Below are 20,386 nucleotides of genomic sequence, written 5' to 3' on the forward strand. Positions count from 1 at the left end.
GTAAAGGAGACATTGCACAACGACTCGCGGCGCAAACAGTGAGTTTCGACAACTTCAGTCCAGGGCCAGGAGCGCTGTGAGAGGCGCCATGGGAGGGAGAAAAAATAAATAAAATTCCCAAAAAGTCACAAAATCCTCAGCTACGACATCACTGAAAAATAATTAAAAATTAAAACTTTAACTTCCCTTTTTTGCAGGTTTTCATACTTACCGCTGCTGGCAGAGTTGCACCGACAGGTTTGACCCGTCGGTATTCTGGGCGCGGAGGTTCAAATCACGGCGAAAACCTCGCGAAAACCCGACCCGATGCCTCTATTTATAAAGCTTTTTTTTTAAAAAACAGCCTTCTCAACTTGTCCTGCACCTTCAAAAATGTGTTTAAAATTGTACCATTTCGTTTATATTGCCTCTCCTCATTCTTCCGACAAAATGCATCAGTTCACACCTCACTGTTAAATTGCATCTGCCACATATCTGCCTATTTCACCAATCTGCCTACATCCTCCTGAAGTCGGTTACTATCCGCCTGACGATTTAATACATTTCTGAATTCCGCGTCATCTTCAGACTTTGAAATTATGCCCTTTATGCCGAAGTCCAGGTCATTAATATATATCAAAGAGTGGAAGACACTACTGTATAATTTTCTCCAGTCTGAAAAACAACCATTCACCACTACTCTCTGCTTTGTCTCTTAATCAATTTCATATCCATGCTGCCACTGCCCTTCAATCCCATGTGCTTCAATTTTCTGAATAAGTCTGTTATATGGCACTTCATCAAACATCTTTTGAAAGCACATATACACTGCAACAACCCACTACCGTCATCAGCCCTCTCCGTTACTTCATCAAAGAACTCAATCAAGTTAGTCAAACACGATTTGCCTTTCACAAAGCTGTGCTGGCTGTTATTTATTACCCCATATTTTTCCAAATGACCATTAATTTTGTCTCCAATTAATGTCGCCAAGTTTCCTCCATACCGATGTTAGGCTGGCTTGCCTGTAGTTGCCAGGTGCATCCCAATCCCTCTTTTAAAAAAAAACAGGTGCAACATTTGCAATCTGACAGTCTTCTGGCACCATTCCCATATCTAGGGCCCAAGTTTCCACATGATTTGCGCCTGATTTTTAGGAGCAACTGGTGGAGAACGGACTATCTTAGAAATCGCAATTCTCCACATTTTTTTTTCTGCAGTTCTAGTCAGGCAGAACAGTTCTACTTTGGAACAGAATTTTTTCTTCAAAAGGGGGCGTGTCCGGCCACTGACGCCTGATTTGAAAGTTTTCACAGTGAAAACGTACTCCAAACTAAAGTAGAATGGAGCAAGTGAAGATTTTTGTAGAACTGGAAAAACCTGTTCTACACATTAAAAAATCAGGCGCAGATTACAAATTAGGCGTCCAAAACGAGGTGGGGGGGGGGGGGGAAGGGAAGTCATTAAATTCTATAATAAATCCTTATTTATACTTATACAAATAAATCCAACCTGAATAAACATTTATAAGCAACGAAAAGATGAAATAAACCATCTTCCTACCTGTGTGAAAGTGCTTCAGGCAGGCCTTTCGGGACCGAAGGCTGAACTGTCCCCAGCACCAGATTTACAGGTAGGTGGCGTTGGGTTGGGTCGGGGAGGGGAGGTTCGGGGGGGGGGGGGGGGGGAGAGAGAGAGAGGGAGAGAGAGAGAGGGAGAGAGAGAGAGGGAGAGAGAGAGAGAGAGGGAGAGAGGGAGAGAGGGAGAGAGAGAGAGAGAGAGAGAGAGAGGGGGAGAGAGAGAGAGAGAGAGAGAGAGAGAGGGGGGGGGCGGAGGGAGAGAGAGGGAGGGTGGGGGGGCGGAGGGAGAGAGAGAGAGAGGGAGTGGGGGGGGGGGGGGGGGGGGGAGAAGGTCAGGTCGGATCCAGTCCAGGAGCGGGAGTTGGGTCGGGTCGGGGGGCGTGTCGGGTCGGGGAGCGGGAACAGGAGCGCGGGTCGAGTCGGGTCCGGAGGCGGGGGGGGGGGGGGGGGAGCGGGGAGTGGGTGTCGGGTCTGGTCTGGTCCGGAGGCTGGGGGGGGGGGGGGGGAAAAGAGAGAGTGTCGGGTCTGGTCCAGAGGCAAGGGGCGGGGGGGGGGGGGCGGGTGTCGGGTCTGGTTCGGAGGCAGGGGGGGGGGGGGGGGGGAAGCGGGGAGCGAGTGTCGGGTCGGGGGGGAGCAGGAGCTGGCCGTGGGAGGAGCCTTATTCACGCAGCCATTCAGTGAGGCCATTCAGCCAGGGCTAGGGGCTGCGTGCTTCGGGCCCCTCCCACACAGTTCGGCGCCTGGAGCTACTGCACTTGCGTGCCCACTGTCGCGCGCATTTGCAGAGGTCCCGGCACTGTTTTCAGCGCAGGGACCTGGCTCCGCACCCCCACAGCTCGTGCTGGCTGCGCCGAGGGCCAGAGGACCTGCAAGTAGGTGGAGAATAATGAGGATTTTTTTAGGCACACTTTGTGGTGCGAAAAACGGGTGTCCAGGTCGGGACTGCGCCGTTCGAGGCGTGTGTGGAAACTTGGGCCCCTAAAGAGGATGGGAAGATTGCAGCCATAGCCTCCGTTATCTCCACTCACACTTCTCTCAGCAACCTCGGAGGCATTCCATACTCTACTTTGAGAGCTGCCAACCTTTTACATAACACCTCTATTTTTTTATCCTATCCAATTTCTCCACCTCCTCCTTTACTGTGACATTGGCAGCATTTTCTTCTTTCGTGAAGACAGATGAAAAGTACTCATTTCGGTCTCAACTTTTCCCAGTATTTGCTCCGTTTTTTTGGAGTCGGCTGCTTTTTCTGACCTAACTTAAAAATCCCCAGTTTCCCCAATCAATTTGCACCAGCGTAACTGACTTCGTTATAGAAACATAGAAAATAGGTGCAGGAGCCTGCAACACCATTCAATGAGTTCATGGCTGAGCATGCAACTTCAGTACCTCTTTCCTGCTTTCTCGCCATACCCCTTGATCCCCCTAATAGGAAGGACTACATCTAACTCCTTTTTGAATATATTTAGTGAATTGGCTTCAACAACTTTCTGTGGTAGAGAACTCCACAGGTTCACCACTCTCCGGGTGAAGAAGTTTCTCCTCATCTCGGTCCTAAATGGCTTACCCCTTATCCTCAGACTGTGACCCCTGGTTCTGGACTTCCCCAACATTGGGAACATTCTTTCTGCATCTAACCTGTCTAAACCCATCAGAATTTTCAACCTTTCTATGAGCTCCCCTCTCATTCTTCTGAACTCCAGTGAATACAAGCCCAGTTGATTTAGTCTTTCTTGATAGGTCAGTCCCGCCATCCCGGGAATCAGTCTGGTGAACCTTCGCTGCACTCCCTCAATAGCAAGAATGTCCTTCCTCAAGTTAGGAGACCAAAACTGTACACAATATTCCAGGTGTGGCCTCACCAAGGCCCTGTACAACTGTAGCAACACCTCCCTGCCCCTGTACTCAAATCCCCTCGCTATGAAGGCCAACATGCCATTTGCTTTCTTAACCGCCTGCTGTACCTGCATGCCAACCTTCAATGACTGATGTACCATGACACCCAGGTCTCGTTGCACCTCCCCTTTTCCGAATCTGTCACCATTCAGATAATAGTCTATCTCTGTTTTTACCACCAAAGTGGATAACCTCACATTTATCCACATTATACTTCATCTGCCATGCATTTGCCCACTCACCGAACCTATCCAAGTCACTCTGCAGCCTCATAGCATCCACCTTGCAGTTCACACTGCCACCCAACTTAGTGTCATCCGCAAATTTGGAGATACTACATTTAATCCCCTCGTCTAAATCATTAATGTACAATGTAAACAGCTGGGGCCCCAGCACAGAACCTTGCGGTACCCGACTAGTCACTGCCTGCCATTCTGAAAAGTACCCATTTCCTCCTACTCTTTGCTTCCTGTCTGCTCAAAAAGGGGGCATTACCGGTCAACTATGCTAGTTCTGGCCATTTCAGCAATTTGGTCAGCTAATAGTTACTCCATTTCTACTGAGGCCAGCGTATGTGGTCACTCGAGAAAATCCTTGCGGAGAGTTAAAGAAATTGTCGCAGGCAAGTACATCGGAGGACATTCGGCCTGGGATAGCAGAGAGGACCTGGACCTGGACTGGCACGAACTCAGGACCGAAGAGGCTCGGGGGTGGCAGGCGAAAGAGAAGGAGCAAGCCAACTGGCCGGCATCGGGCGAGGACCATACAGCGAGTAGCGGGGAGGCATCGGAGAGGCAGCGAGCGAACTGGCCAGCATCGGGCAGGGACCACACAGCGAGCGGCGGGAAGGCACCGGGGGCAGGGGGTGGGGAGTTCTCACCATAGCGGACCAGGAAGGCAACTCACTCAAAGCTTTGACAACATGGCTGCTCCCTGCACTGTCTTCAATGCTTGAATGTCCCCCTTGTTTCTTGGTGACTCTGACCAGAACACTTCCTCCTCTAACTTGTATTAGACAGTTTTGGCTCTCCAGTTCGGAGCGCTGCTGCGCATGCGTGGCCATTTCAGAGACGTCAAGCACGTCACTTTTTCCCCACTGCGCATGCGCAGAAGTCCCGGCACCTTTTTCAACACAGACCGCAGGCTTCACCCGCCGAGGCGACTGGCCACGCTGCACGGCTGCAGAGTAGAGACTAAACATTGGGAAAACTACAAAAGGTTTTTTCCTGGCACATCTATTGATGTAATGAAGCGGCGCAACTCGGGCAGGTATGCCAGAAATCGGGCTCGGTGAAAATTGGGCCCCCGAGTCCTTCAGCCCATGCCCTCGGCCTCGACATAAAGATCTCCTTTTCAGTCCCGAATCAGCCCACCCTTCCACTATTTATATGTTTGTAAAAAGACTTCTGGGGTCCTTTTATGGTTTTCCATTAATTTATTCTCATACACTCTCTTTAACCCTCGGATTTCCTTTTTCGTTTCTCCTCTGTACTTTCTGAATTCAGCTTGGCTCGCTACTGCATTATGAGCCTGATATTTATCATGAGCCTCCTTTTTCGGTTTAATTTTAATCTCGATATCTTTTGTCATCCAGGAAGCTCTAGCTTTGGATGCCCTTTCTTTCCCACTCATGGGAAAGAGTCGAGTCTGCAAGCAAACTATCTCCTCTTTGAAGGCCTCCAACTGCTCATTTACTGTTTACCTGCCAATCTTTGATTTCAATCTACCTGGGCAAGACCTTATTTAAATTTGAAGCAACTTCCTGGCCTTATTCTGTTACAGATTAAACAGTCACACTTTGAATGTACCAGTTTGATATCATGATCAAAATGCATAAACTGCAATTTTGGACAGCATAAGTATAACAGGTGTTAGCTGTTAAAAAAAGTGAGATTACAGGGTGTTAAATGAGTTCTGCCCTGTATTTTGCTCAGAGTAGTATGGACATTGATACTAATAGAGATCTGAACGTGCAAAACTCGATAACCAAATTTGTTTTGCAATAGGGAGTCCAATGGATTTACCGTCATAGAAACATAGAAACATAGAAAATAGGTGCAGGAGCAGGCCATTCAGCCCTTCTAGCCTGCACCGCCATTCAACGAGTTCATGGCTGAACATGAAACTTCAGTACCCACTTCCTGCTTTCACGCCATACCCCTTGATCCCCCGAGTAGTAAGGACTTCATCTAACTCCCTTTTGAATATATTTAGTGAATTGGCCTCAACTACTTCCTGTGGTAGAGAATTCCACAGGTTCACCACTCTCTGGGTGAAGAAGTTTCTCCTTATCTCGGTCCTAAATGGCTTACCCCTTATCCTTAGACTGTGACCCCTGGTTCTGGACTTCCCCAACATTGGGAACATTCTTCCTGCATCCAACCTGTCCAAACCCGTCAGAATTTTAAACGTTTCTATGAGGTCCCCTCTCACTCTTCTGAACTCCAGTGAATACAAGCCCAGTTGATTCAGTCTTTCTTGATAGGTCAGTCCCACCATCCCGGGAATCAGTCTGGTGAATCTTCGCTGCACTCCCTCAACAGCAAGTATGTCCTTCCTCAAGTTAGGAGACCAAAACTGTACACAATACTCCAGGTGTGGCCTCACCAAGGCCCTGTACAACTGTAGCAACACCTCCCTGCCCCTGTACTCAAATCCCCTCGCTATGAAGGCCAACATGCCATTTGCTTTCTTAACCGCCTGCTGTACCTGCATGCCAACCTTCAATGACTGATGTACCATGACACCCAGGTCTCGTTGCACCTTCCCTTTTCCTAATCTGTCACCATTCAGATAATAGTCTGTCTCTCTGTTTTTACCACCAAAGTGGATAACCTCACATTTATCCACATTATACTTCATCTGCCACGCATTTGCCCACTCACCTAACCTATCCAAGTCACTCTGTAGCCTCATAGCATCCTCCTCGCAGCTCACACTGCCACCCAACTTAGTGTCATCCGCAAATTTGGAGATACTACATTTAATCCCTTCGTCTAAATCATTAATGTATAATGTAAACAGCTGGGGCCCCAGCACAGAACCCTGCGGTACCCCACTAGTCACTGCCTGCCATTCCGAAAAGTACCCATTTACTCCTACTATTTGCTTCCTGTCTGACAACCAGTTCTCAATCCACGTCAGCACACTACCCCCAATCCCATGTGCTTTAACTTTGCACATTAATCTCCTGTGTGGGACCTTGTCGAAAGCCTTCTGAAAGTCCAAATATACCACATCAACTGGTACTCCTTTGTCCACTTTATTGGAAACATCCTCAAAAAATTCCAGAAGATTTGTCAAGCATGATCTCCCTTTTACAAATCCATGCTGACTTGGACCTATCATGTCACCATTTTCCAAATGCGCTGCTATGACATCCTTAATAATTGATTCCATCATTTTACCCACTACTGAGGTCAGGCTGACCGGTCTATAATTCCCTGCTTTCTCTCTCCCTCCTTTTTTAAAAAGTGGGGTTACATTGGCTACCCTCCACTCGATAGGAACTGATCCAGAGTCAATGGAATGTCCACTGTATATTGCATAAACATGCCACAATATGTGGTGGGAACTCTTAATTTTTAAAGTAAATATTTGTTTTCAGAATGCCAGAATTGAAATGAGAAATATATATCAAAAGGTGCTTTGAAGCAAAGCTCGATGTGATAGCTATGTTTCAAATGGACTTCATAAAACACTAAGATTTGAACTATGACAATATGGAATTGAAGGAAATTATTATTAGTAAGAAAATAGTGCTGGAGAAATTAATGGGACTGAAGGCCGATAAATCCGCAAGGCCTGATGATCTGCATCCCAGAGCACTAAAAGAGGTAGCCATGGAAATAGTAGATGCATTGGTTGTCATCTTCCAAAATTCTATAGATTATGGAACAGTTCCTGCAGATTGGAGGGTGGCAAATGTAACCCCACTATTTAAAAAAGGAGGGAGAGAGAAAACAGGGAACTACAGACCGGTTAGCCTCACATCAGTAGTAGGGAAAATGCTAGAGTCTATTAAAAGGATGTGATAACAGCACACTTCGATAATATCAACGGGATTAGACAAAGTCAACATGGATTTATGAAAGGAAAATCACGTTCGACAAACCTACTGGTTTTTTTGAGGAGGTAACTGATTAGAATAGATAAGGGAGAACCAATGGATGTAGTATATTTGGATTTTCAGAAGGCCTTTGATAAAGTCCCACAGAAGAGATTAGTGTGCAAAATTAAAGCACATAGGTTTGGGGGTAATATTCTGGCATGGATTGAAAATTGGTTAACTGACAGGAAACAGAGAGTCGGAATAAACAGGAGTTTTTCGAGGTGGCGGGCAGTGACTCGTGGGGTACCACAGGGATCAGTGCTTGGGCCCCAGCTATTCATAATATATAAATGATTTGGATGAGAGAACCAAATGTAATATTTCCAAGTTTGCTTATGACTCAAAACTAGGTGGGATTGAGAGTTGTGAGGAGGATGCAAAGATGCTGCAAGGTGATTTAGATAGGTTGAGTGAGTGGGCAAACACATGGCAGATGCAGTATAACGTGGATAAATGTGAAGTTATCCACTTTGGTAGGAAAAACAAAGACAAAGTATTATTTAAATGGTGATGGCTTGGGAAGTGTCGTTGTACAGAGGAACTGTGTGTCCTTGTACACCAGTCATTGAAAGCAAACGTGCAGGTGCAGCAAGCAGTTCGGAAGACAAATGGTATATTGGCCATTGCAAGAGGATTTGAGTACAGGAGCAAGGATGTCTTACTACAGTTATACAGGGCCTTGGTGAGACTGCACCTGGCGTAGTGTACGCAGTTTTGGTCTCCTTACCCAAGAAAGGATATACTTGCCATAGAGGGAGTGCAGCGAAGGTTCACCAGACTGATTCCTGAGATGGCAGGACTATCGTATGAGTAGAGATTGAATCGACTCGGCCTGCATTCACTAGAATTTAGAAGAATGAGAGGGGATCTCATTGAAACGTATAAAATTCTAACGGGGTTGGATAGACTGGATGCGGGGAGGATGTTTCCCCTGGCTGGGAAGTCGAGAACAAGGGGTCACAGTCTCCTGATACAGAATAGGAAATTTAGGACTGAGATGAGGAGAAATCATTTCACTCAGAGGGTGGTGAACCTGTGGAATTCTCTACCACAGAAGACTGTGGTCAAGTCACTAAATATATTTAAGAGGGAGATGGATAGATTTCTCGACACAAAAGGCATCAAGGGGTATAGGAGGAAAGCGAGAATATGGTGTTGAGATAGAGGATCAGTCGTGATCATATTGAATGGCGGTGCAGACTCAAAGGGCCGAATGGCCTACTACTGCTCCTATTTTCTGTTTCTAATGTATTGCATAAGCAGCTCTGCTGTAGCATCTATCCTTTTCTAAATTAAATTTTCATTGCTCACTGCACTAAGTGTAGATTTTTATCCGTATTGAACACACCATTTTTAAAAATTCTATCGACTATATGGTTATAAGCTCCTGAAGGCTCATTAATGAAATAGCCCATTGTAGTGCTGTCCATTTATGAAATGCAGATTGTCAGCAAAAGAGGCAATTAAAGTACTGAACAGCTGGATAAACAGCCTTCTGTTCCAGTGTGTTTAACATGCCATTAATACTCCCAGTTCAAAGAGTTATCTTGCAAGTACTCACTTCTCCTCATTTTTCCGCCCAGGAAAGCATTGATCACCAACCGGAGAACGGCAACAGCTGCTGTGATTGGAATAATACTTAGCAGTTTCTTTTGCCAAGTCTTTATTTACAATTTGAACTCGTGGACAAAGACAGACATTGAGAAAGGGGAAAATAATGATTTACATCTAGTTCTATCATCAGAACCAGAATACACATGAATTGTTCTCCTTTCAAAAGCAAGGGGGAGATGTCAAACCCTAGAGATTAAAGAGAAATTGAGGAAGATGTGACACAGGCAAATATTAAATGGTAATTGTAAAACAAGGGAGGAACTGTACAGTAAATTTTATAGCAGATTTATCAAATGCCTTAGAGAGGGTGCAGAAAAGACTTACTAAAATGGTAAGTTATGTGGAGAGAATAGAGAAGCTGGGATTGTTCTCCTTGGAGCAGAGAAGGTTAAGGGTAGATTTAATAGAGTTGTTTCTCAAAATTAAAAAGGGTTTTGATAAAGTAGATCGGGAGAAACTGTTTCCACTGGTAGGAAGTAAGTTTAAAAAGCTCCAGAGATAGACTAATGGACTACCTAGTAACTTGCAAATTTAAGTTTGCACTAACTCCAGTTGTACTGCAATCAGTGCAAAGCTCAAGGTGTAAAAATGTTAAGCACTGGTTTCGAAACTACACAATCAAGTTATATTAAATGGCTTGCATTGATATGAAGCCAAAAACATTCACCTGACTCAAAATGCACAGCAAATCTGTTCGATAATGTTTATAGCAAACCCAGTATAAATCACAGTTAAAACCTGGGAACGTTCTTGGGTTGCAAGGCTCAATACAACAACAGGAAGTATATACACCCATTTTTAATCTTTCATTCACAATACCGAGCCTAACAAAGCAAACCAGACCAAAACCATTCAGTAGCCAAAAATTTCAATAGTATTGCCGCTTTTTAAAAAACCTTTCAGTTATTATATAAAAATAGCACTCAGGTGCAAGACAATTCGGAACATTAAGCGTTTTTGATAAATCCAGAGTTTTGGTTCTCGGAGATCCTACTGTAACAAACATTTACAGTATAAGAAACAAGTCATGAATGTCTAAAGAAGTCGGGGGCAAAATTGCCCTCCGCCCCAAACAGGGCAAATAATTCTAATTAAATAATGAGTCTCTGCAGGCGGAGAATAGAAAGATTTTGCCCTCTTTTCCTGTGTGATTTAGTCGGGGCGGTGTTTCAGGCAGCAGCGGGGCGGAAGTGGGTCGGATACAAGCTGGAAGGCGGGCGGTGGCATCAGTGTGACACGACGTTACATCTCTCCCCTTCACTTAAAGAGAAGGGCCGCTGTGAGCTCTGCAGCCACTTTCGTGGTGCCCACTGGGCCACCAGGGAGACAGTCGGCCGGGTCAGTGCCCCGGTACCCAAGAGGGTGTACCGGGCTGCCTGTTAGTGGCCCGGCTGAACCCGTGGCTGCCATTGTCGGGCCGACTTCAGAGTCAACCGACAATTAAAATAAAATGGCAGCCGTGACGGAGCGCCCTCCGCTTTAAGGGCGGACACGCCGCCCAGCCACTGGCAGCTTCCTGCCGGGAAAAGCTGTTGGAGGCACCGAGTGATGGCAGCTTCGCTCTCGCGGGGTAATTTCCCTCGCAGGGCAGAAAGCAGTCACCGCCGGGTGGCAAGGGGTTGGCGGCGGGACCCGTTCCCACTGCTCCCGGCTTGGGGGCAATTTCTGATGGATCGGCCCATCCGCCTGCCCCCAGTCTTACCATTAAGATGTGGTAATGGACCTTAAGGAGGGGGCAATTTCGGCCCCGTAAGCTTTTACTTTGCAACTCCCTATAAAGTGAAACAAATTGAGCACTATTTTCTCAACTGTCTGCATATTTTGTAAACAAGCAAATCCCACAACTATTTAATTAGGAAGACAAGTTGAAGACAAGCTTTGTGAAAGTCCAAAACAAAATTCTTAATATGTTTAGTAGGATAACCAATTACTGGTATTTATAGCATGTCAAATCAGTACAGTATTACTCTACTTTTGGTGCCAAGGACAACATGGAAATACTGCTTTCTTCACCTACCTGTAATCAGACTGCCTATTTCCTGAATGCTCCTCTCTGGGCCATCTGGAATTTTCATCTTCCTGAATAAATTTTATGAAAAGAAATAAAGATTGAAAAAAAAATCTAGAACATCATGGCCACACTGGAAATAAATGTCATAGCGTGATACACATTAGGGATAATTTTAACCTCAAAAACCCCATTTTAAAGTGGATTTTTTGAGTTCGGCTAAACCACAACATTAAGAACGAGAAAGTTTCCCCAATACTTGTCCAGCAAAAAGCACTACTCGTTTCGGCATGGCCTGCAGGGTTATCAAGTAAGAAGCTTTTGGTCACCTGCCATAATTTTTCCTTATGCGGCTCGGTGTCAGATTTTTTAATCTTATAATACTTCTGTGAAGCACCTTGGGATGTTTCACGACATTAAAGGTGCTACATAAATAAAAGTTATTGTTGTTGTTATAGTCATCAATTACAGGTTGACCCTTCAAAGACTCTAAAGTACCACAAATCTGCCTGGTTCAATTTCTCAATCTAGGCAAGTCATTTTGGAGCCAACTTGATCCCAAATAGACTTCCTTGATAGCACTATCCTGCCCCCAGAAGAATTTTCATGAGTTGATCATTCGACAATGACAACCACAGGTTTTCACCCTTGAAAAGGTAGAAAAAGTTAACAAATGTCCACAAAATTAACAGTGCTACAAACAGATAAGAAATCAGATCAACTCATTTTATGCTTTAAGGGAGCTATTAAGGATATTGTAATTGATACTAATGCCACTGCATGAAAAGGTTCAGGTGTATTTGCATATTCACTTTACAGCAATAGTTGCAAGTTCGCAAGAGGTTTATTTTTCCTCCTCCTCGGGGGAGGATGCGGCACATTGGTCCACAGGTGCTGGGCCCTTGAATACTGCATCCAAATGGCCAGCCTACCTTGCAAAAGAGAGCGAGGCAGAGAGAAGGGGGACTGGGGCAGAGGGAAGGGAAGGGAAAGAGGGGGACTGGGGCAGAGGGAAGGAAAAGAGAGGGACTGGGGCAGCGAGAGACTGGGAGAAGACAGAGATAGAGAGGGGATCGGAACGGAAAGGAAGTCGGTAACAGGGAGAAGAGATTAGGAATGAGGAATTGGGGAGTAAAGAGCACTGAGAGCACAGTGGAGATGCTGGAAGAATGTGATCCAGATGGTAAGACGTATCACATTCTTCCAACCCCATTTCCTTTATACCCGCATGACGTTCTCCCTCGCCTCACCCGACAACTGGTTGGTTTGTCAGAAAGCTCGGTGCATGTATGACAAGTGACAGCATTGGTCAGATGTTACAACAATGTCTATATTCACTTCATACCCAATAAACCAGTTAATGATTCGTGAATCAAACACAATGACCCATCTTCGGCCAAGTGGTGGGGGTGGAAGGAAGTTCATAAACCCATGGAAGAGGAACTTGGACAGGGAGGGGAGGTGGTCAGGATCCAGAGGGGGGCGGGGGTGTGGTGGGAGCACGTCAGGCACGGGCTGAGGGAGGGGAGGAGATCAGGCACTTGGGCTGGGGGGGGGGGGGTGCGAGGAGGTCAGGATCTTGGGGACAGGAATTTGTTTGGGGTGTGAGGGGTGGTGAGAGAAGGTTTTAACCCATGAGAGTGAGCCCTGTCTGTTCCAAGTGGATTCGGCAGTCAAAATGGCTCAAATTACACTTTGCAAAGAGAAACTGCTGGGTGTGTCTTATCCTCCAAGGGGACCAATCAGCACTTGTCATCAAGGGGACCCAATCAGAGCTTTAGGAGTTGCAAATTAACGTGTTCTTGAATATATGGTACTGTTTTTACTTGCAGTTTGGTGGTTGAGTTGAGATTGTTCCTCTTTTTAATGAAAAGTGCAAATTAATTATATGTTGCTCTACTTATATATTGAAATGATCTCATCTTTTTGATAGCAATGGCCACAGAGCAGGAAGAAAATGGAAGATGTAACAGGTTGCAGGGAGGTATTGTGTGTGTGGAGCAGTAGTGTTTTGGAGCATGGAAGGGGACACTGGAGTATACTGTGGAAGTAGTGAAAGGTGGGAGAGGGGGAAGGAATGGGAGAGAAGAGAAAAAGTGCTGTGCCCGACAACAGTGGGTCGGGAGAATCCTAGCTTCTGTGCAGGTCATTCAGTACAGTGGAGTAGGGTCATTCAGGAAAGGGCACATCACTTTGGCAGAAAAAAGAAAGTTAGTATTTAAATGGAGAAAAATTGCAAAGTGCTGCATTACAGCGGGACCTGGGGGTACTTGTGTATGAAACACAAAAGGTTAGTATGCAGGTACAGCAAGTGATCAGGAAGGCCAATGAAATCTTGGCCTTTATAACAAAAAGGTGATGGAGTACAAAAGCAGGGAAGTCTTGCTGCAGTTATACAAGGTATTGATGAGGCCACATCTGGAATACGGCGTACAGTTTCGTTTTCCATATTTACGAAAGGATATACTTGCTTTAGAGGCAGTTCAGAGAAGGTTCACTCGGTTGATTCCAGAGATGAGGGGGTTGACTTATGAGGTTAAGGAAAGGTAACTACGACGGTATGAGGCGTGAACTGGCTGGAATAGACTGGCAATGGATACTTAAAGGGTTGACGATAGATAAGCAATGGCAAACATTTAAAGATCACATGGATGAACTTCAACAATTGTGCATCCCTGTCTGGAGTAAAAATAAAATGGGGGAAGAATGTTCCCGATGTTGGGGAAGTCCAGAACCAGGGGACATAGTCTTAGGATATGGGGTAGGCCATTTAGGACTGTGATGAGGAGAAACTTCTTCACTCAGAGTTGTTAACCTGTGGAATTCCCTGCCGCAGAGTTGTTGATGCCAGTTCATTGGATATATTCAAGAGGGAGTTAGATATGGCACTTACGGTTAAGGGGATGGAAGGGTATGGAGAGAAAGCAGGAAAGGGGTACTGAGGGAATGATCAGCCATGATCTCTTTGAATGGCGGCGCAGGCGCGAAGGGCCGAATGGCCTACTCCTGCACCTATTTTCTATGTTTCTATGAAAGGTTGAGTTGGTTGGGCCTCTACTCATGGGAATTCAGAAGAATGAGAGATGATCTTATCGAAATGTATAAGATTATGAGGGGGCTTGACAAGGGGGATGCAGAGAGGATGTTTCCTCTGATGGGAGAGACTCGAACTTGGGAGCATAATCTTAGAATAAGGGGCCGCCCATTTAAAACTGAGATGAGGAGGAATTTCTTCTCTGAGGGTTGTGGATCTGTGAAATTCACTGCCTCAGAGAGCTGTGGAAGCTGGGTCATTGAATAAATTTAAGACAGAGATAGACAGTTTCTTAACCGCTAAGGGGTTATGGGGAGTGGGCAGGGAAGTGAACCTGAATCCATGATCGGATCAGCCATGATCGTATTAAATTGCGGAGCAGGCTCGAGGGATCGTCTGGCCTACTCCTGCTCCTATTTCTTCTGTTCTTATGCAAATATGAAAGTACTGGGAAGTCGGTTCCTCAGAGTTGGCAGCAGTGGGAAGGAGGTACTGTTATTTAGTACTTGAGGTGGACCCTGAGGTTTCGTAGCAGTAGGGAGGGGTCAGAAATATGGTAGTACTATGAAGGTGGGGAGAAAGGAGGATTAAGGCACAGGGTGCGAGAGCATTGCGGGAGCATAGAGATATTGGAAGTAGAGCGGGATTCCAGGGTGCCGTAGTACTGGAGGTTTGGGAGGAGGGGGAAGGGGTGAATGAATCTCAGCAGCTGGAAACATTGGGGAAGGGTGTATGTGTGTCGGTTTGGCAGAATTTGAGAGTGCTGTTATGGCTGAATAAACTCTGGGGGAGGTCCCAGGATTTGGAAGCAGTGGGGTGGGGAATTTTGTGGTCTGGAAGCAATAGGAAAAAGGATCTCGGGTTTGAAAAAACTGGGGAAAAGACTCCAAGGTCTGAGACTAACGGGGTGGTTCTGGGATGTAGGAATAATAGAAAGGGGTTGCAGGATCTTTGATCAGTGGAGCTATTTTACAGATCTTGGTTCAGGGGCAATGTTCCCTGTAAACTGTGCAGCCGCTCCAGGGGTCCTGTGCAGCCAGCTTTTCAATAGAAAAAATTCGTGAGCGCAGTATTTTGAATAGGCTGTGCGGCCCAGAAAAAAAATTACAGGGAACATTGATCAACATATGGTTTAGATTGGTTATGGAGGAGAAGGACAAGGAGCAATCTAAAATTTTAAAAAAGTTAACTGGAGGAGGGTGAATTGAGGGGGTGATCTGGTCTGGGTAAACTGGAGTCAAAGGCAGACAGGCAGAAGTGTGATGGCGCACTGAACGGTCTTTAAGAAGAGATGGTTCGGGTTCTGTCTCGGTATATTCCCACAAGGGGAAGAGAGAGGGCAAACAAAGCCAGTACTCCCTGGATGACGAAGAAGTTAGAGTCGGATAAATCAGAAAAAAATAGGCATATTGCAGATACCAGCTTACTAATCTGAGATGAGATCAGTGCAGTAGTGAGAAATGATATTGGCTCAGAAGATCAAGATGTAGAATCAGGTTGGGTGGAGATAAGAAATAATAAGGGCAATAATTACTGATGAGAGTAGTCTATAGGGCCCCTAACAGTAGCTACACTGCAGGACAGAGTATAAATCAAGAAATAATGGAGGCTTGTAAAAAAAAAAAAGGTACTGCAATAAACATGAGCGATTTTAATCTTTCTATAGATTGGACAAATCAAATTGGCAAAGGTAGCCTGGAGGAAGAGTTCATAGAGTGGGATAGTTTCTTCCAACAATACTTTGTGGAACTAATCAGGGAGCATGCTATTTTAGATCTGGTAATGTGCAATGAGATAGGATTAATAATCTCATAGTAAAGGATCGTTTAAGGATGAGTGATCATAGCATGTTAGAATTTCAAATTCAGTTTGAGGGCAAGAAACTTGGGTCTCAAACTAGTGTCCTGAACTTAAATAAAGGCAATTACAAAGGTATGAAAATAAGAGTTGACCAATGTGGACTGGGAAAATAGATTAAAGAGTAGGACAGTAGATAAGCAGTGGCAGACATTAAAGGAGATATTTCATAACTCTCAGCAAAAATATATTCCAGTGAGAAAGAAAAGACTAAGGGAAGGATGAACCATCTGTGGCGAAGGAAGTTAAGGATGGTATCAAATTGAAAACAAAGGCATACAATGTTGCGAAGCCAGAGGATTGGGAAATTTTTAGAAACCAGCAAAGGATGACTAAAAAAAAAGAGATCGATGATGAAAATAAACTAGCAAGAAATATAAAAACAAACAGTAAGAGCTTCTCTAGGTATTTCAAAAGGAAGAGAGTTGCTAAAGTAAACATTGGTCCCTTAGAGGATGAGACTGGGGAATCAATAACGGGAAGTAGGGAAATGGCAGAGACTTTGAACAAATATTTTGTGCTGGTCTTCTCGATAGAAGACACTAAAAGCATCCCAATAATGGATAATCAAAGGGCTATAGGGAGGGGGGGGGGGGGGGGGGGAAATATAAAAAAGACAATTATTTAAATGGAGAGAAATTACAAAATGCTGCACGAGAGGGGGATCTGGGGATCCTTGTACGTGAAACACAAAAAGTTAGCATGCAGGTACAGCAAGTAATTAGGAAGGCAGATGGAATGTTGGCCTTTATTGCAAGGCGGGTGGTGTATAAAAGTAGGAAAGTCTTGCTACGACTGTTGGTGGGCGTTGGTGAGGTCACACCTGGAGTACTGCATACAGTTTTGATCTCCTTATTTAAAGGAGGGATTTCCTTGCATTGGAGGCAGTTCAGAGAAGATTCACTAGGTTGATTCCAGAGATGAAGGGGTTGTCTTAAGAAGATAGGTTGAACTTATACTCATTAGAGTTTAGAAGAGGTGATCTTATTGAAACGTATAAGATTCTGAAGGGGCTTGACAAAGTAGATGCAGAGAGAATGTTTCACCTCATGGGGGAATCTAGAACTAGGAGGCAGAGTTTCAGAATAAGGGGTCACTCATTTAAAACAGCGATTAGGAGGAATTTCTTCTCAGAATGTTGTGAATCTGTGGAATTCTCTACCCCAGAGAGCTGAGGAGGCTGGGTCATTGAATATATTTAAGGTGGAGAAAGACAGATTTTTGAATGATAAGGGAGTCAAGGGCTACGAGAAGCAGGCAGGGAAGTGGAGCTGAGGCCAAGATCAAATCAGCCACGATCTTATTGAATGGCGAAGCAGGCTCGAGGGGTCAAATGGCCGACTCCTGTTCCTATTTCTTCTGTTCTTATGCTATGTTCTTATATTCTAATACAAGATAGAATCAGATTAAATATAAACACTTGAGGAGAAGTGAAAAAAGATAAGAGGAGCAAAGAAACAGTAAGAGAATAGATTGGCAGGTAATATAAAAGGGAATCCAAAGGTCTTCTGTAGGCATATTAATAAAAGGGTTGTCAGCGGAGCTGTGGTGCCAATTAGTAACCAAAATAGAGATCTACTGGTGGAGGCAGATGGCATGGCTGAGGTATTAAATGAGAATTTTCCATCAGTGTTTACCAAGGAAGAGTACTTTGATAAAGCTATGATAAACAAGGTGGTTGTCAGGATACTGCACGAGATAAAAACAGAGAAAGAGGTGGTAATAGAAAGGCTGGCAGTACTTAAAGTGGATAAGTCACCTGGTCCGGATAGCATGCATCCTAGGTTGCTAAGGGAAGCAAGCGTAGAAATTGCAGAGGTGCTGGCTACAATCTTCCAATCCGCCTTAGATACAGGAGTGATGCCAAAGGACTGGAGGATTCTAAGTATTACACCCTTGTTCAAAAAGGGGAAAAAGGACAAAGCTGCCAATTACAGGTCAATCAGTTTAACGTCAGTGGTGGGAAGTTTTTAAAAACAATAATCTGGCAGAAAATTAACAGCCACTTGGACAAGCATGGACTAATACAGTTCAGCTAGCACAAATCAGTTACGGGCAAATCACATTTGACTAACCCGATTGTGCAGTTGATATTGTGTACATTAATTTTGAAAAGGCATTTGATAAAGTACCACATTAGGCTTTTTAGCAGAATTGAAGCCAATGGGATAAAAGGGGCAGTAGCAGCATGGATACAAAATTGGCTAAGGGATAGAAAACAGGGAGTTATTGTGAATCGCTGTTTTTCAGACTGCAGGGAGGTATATTGCGGTGTTCCCTGGGGATCAGTTAATGACTTGGACTTGAGGGTATAGGGCACAATTTTGAAATTTGCAAAAGACACAAAAGTGAGCATGTTCTGCTAAACCTATATAAAACACTAGTTCAGCCCTAGCTGGAAGTACTGTGTCTATTTCTGGACAATACACTTTAGGTAGGGTGTGAAGGCTTTGGAGATGTTACAGAAGAGATTTATTAGAATTGCAGTTACATGGATAGACTGGAGAAGCTGGAGTTGTTCTCCTTAGAGCCGAGAAGGCAAAAAGAAATTTTGGTCTGTGTTTAAAATCATGATGGATTTAGATCGAGTAAATAAAGAGAAACAGTTTCCAGTGGCTGAAGAGTCAATAACCAGAGGGCACAGATTTAAGGTGAATGACAAAAGAACAAGGGGGGGGGGGGGCAAGAGAAAAAACTTTTTTACATAACGGGTTGGTAGGATTTGGAATGCTCTGCCTCATAGGGCGCAGGGATATGGGGAAACAACAGGGGAGTGGGACGAAGTGGATTGCTCTTCAAAAGAGTCGACACAGACCAATGTACCCTTTAAGCTGCACGGTGTTGCAGCGCTCTGGAGCTTCCATGCTTTTAAATGCAAACACCCTGCATGCATGGATTTCTGAATGGACCGCGTGGCCCAAAAGAAATCAGAGGGATCACTGGCACAGACATCTTGGACCGAACAACCTCCTTCTGTGCTGTACAATTCTATGATTATCTCGTTAGGGGATAGTTTCTTCAAGTATGGACTGGGCTAGTTGGATTGATATGGTAGCTATTTACATGTGAAGCTTCATTAGGATTGCTATTTGAAAGTGATAACTGTTTGAATTAATGGGCTTAAGTTTCGGCCCGAGTTGCTCCTATTTTTTCTGGAGCAACTAGTTTAGAATGGAGCATCTTAGAAATTGCAATTCTCGGCATTTGGTTTGCTCCAGTTCAAGTGAGTTAGAATAGTTTCATTTTGGAACAGATTTTTTTTTCCCAAAAGAGGGCACATCCAGCCACTTATATCTGTTTTGCAAGTTTAGGCAGCGAAAACTTACTCCAAACTAACTTAGAATGGAGGAAGTATATTTTTGTCCACTCAGAAAAACCTTGCCGACACTTATAAATCAAGCGTAGGGAACGAGAGATGGGGGCGGAGGGGGGGGGGTGGGGAGGGCGGGGGAAAAAAGTTTACAAACAATAAACACTTCACCTTTACAAATAAAGAGCCATCATCAATAATAAATGATAAATAAATCAAACAATAAATCAAATAAAAGATCAAAATAATTTTTTTTAAATCAATAAATAAAAAATGAAGTTTCTCCTCACCTACTGCAGCACGGAAGCCCTCCAACAGCCTACTGGGATGGGCCCTCCGCCCAGTGTCTCTCTCTGTCTCTGACAGTGAGGTGTGGGGTGAGAGGAGAGAGGGCGGGGGCTGGGGGGGGAGAGGAGAGAGGGCGGGGGCTGGGGGGGGGGGGGGGAGAGGAGAGAGGGCGGGGGCTGGGGAGGGAGAGGAGAGAGGGCGGGGGCTGGGGGGGGGGGAAGAGGAGAGAGGGCGGGGGCTGGGGGGGGGGGAAGAGGAGAGAGGGCGGGGGCTGGGGGGGGGGGAAGAGGAGAGAGGGCGGGGGCTGGGGGGGGGGGGAAGAGGAGAGAGGGCGGGGGCTGGGGGGGGAGAGGAGAGAGGGCGGGGGCTGGGGGGGGGAGAGGAGAGAGGGCGGGGGCTGGGGGGGGGAGAGGAGAGAGGGCGGGGGCTGGGGGGGGAGAGGAGAGAGGGCAGGGGCTGGGGGGGGGGAGAGGAGAGAGGGCGGGGGCTGGGGGGGGGGAGAGGAGAGAGGGCGGGGGCTGGGGGCTGGGGGGGGAGAGGAGAGAGGGCGGGGGCTGGGGGGGGGAGAGGAGAGAGGGCGGGGGCTGGGGGGAGAGGAGAGAGGGCGGGGGCTGGGGGGAGAGGAGAGAGGGCGGGGGCTGGGGGAGAGGAGAGAGGGCGGGGGCTGGGGGAAGAGAGGAGAGAGCGGGGGGGGGAAAGAGAAGAGAGG

At 45.7% G+C, this 20,386-nt stretch overlaps 1 protein-coding gene across 7 annotated transcripts in view; it reads right to left on the reverse strand.

Annotated features, from left to right (window-relative positions):
• pphln1 (periphilin 1) overlaps positions 1 to 20,386 on the reverse strand; it is a 210,703-nt gene that overhangs the window by 175,467 nt on the left and 14,850 nt on the right. For all 7 annotated transcript variants that reach the window (XM_070900629.1, XM_070900626.1, XM_070900628.1 and 4 more), the window contains one exon: positions 11,198 to 11,259. In XM_070900629.1, the coding sequence (XP_070756730.1) occupies positions 11,198 to 11,259 (62 nt within the window). The remainder of the gene's footprint in view (positions 1 to 11,197; positions 11,260 to 20,386) is intronic.

Source organism: Pristiophorus japonicus, chromosome 15 (genome assembly GCF_044704955.1).
Source record: "Pristiophorus japonicus isolate sPriJap1 chromosome 15, sPriJap1.hap1, whole genome shotgun sequence".
Lineage (NCBI taxonomy): Eukaryota > Metazoa > Chordata > Chondrichthyes > Pristiophoridae > Pristiophorus > Pristiophorus japonicus.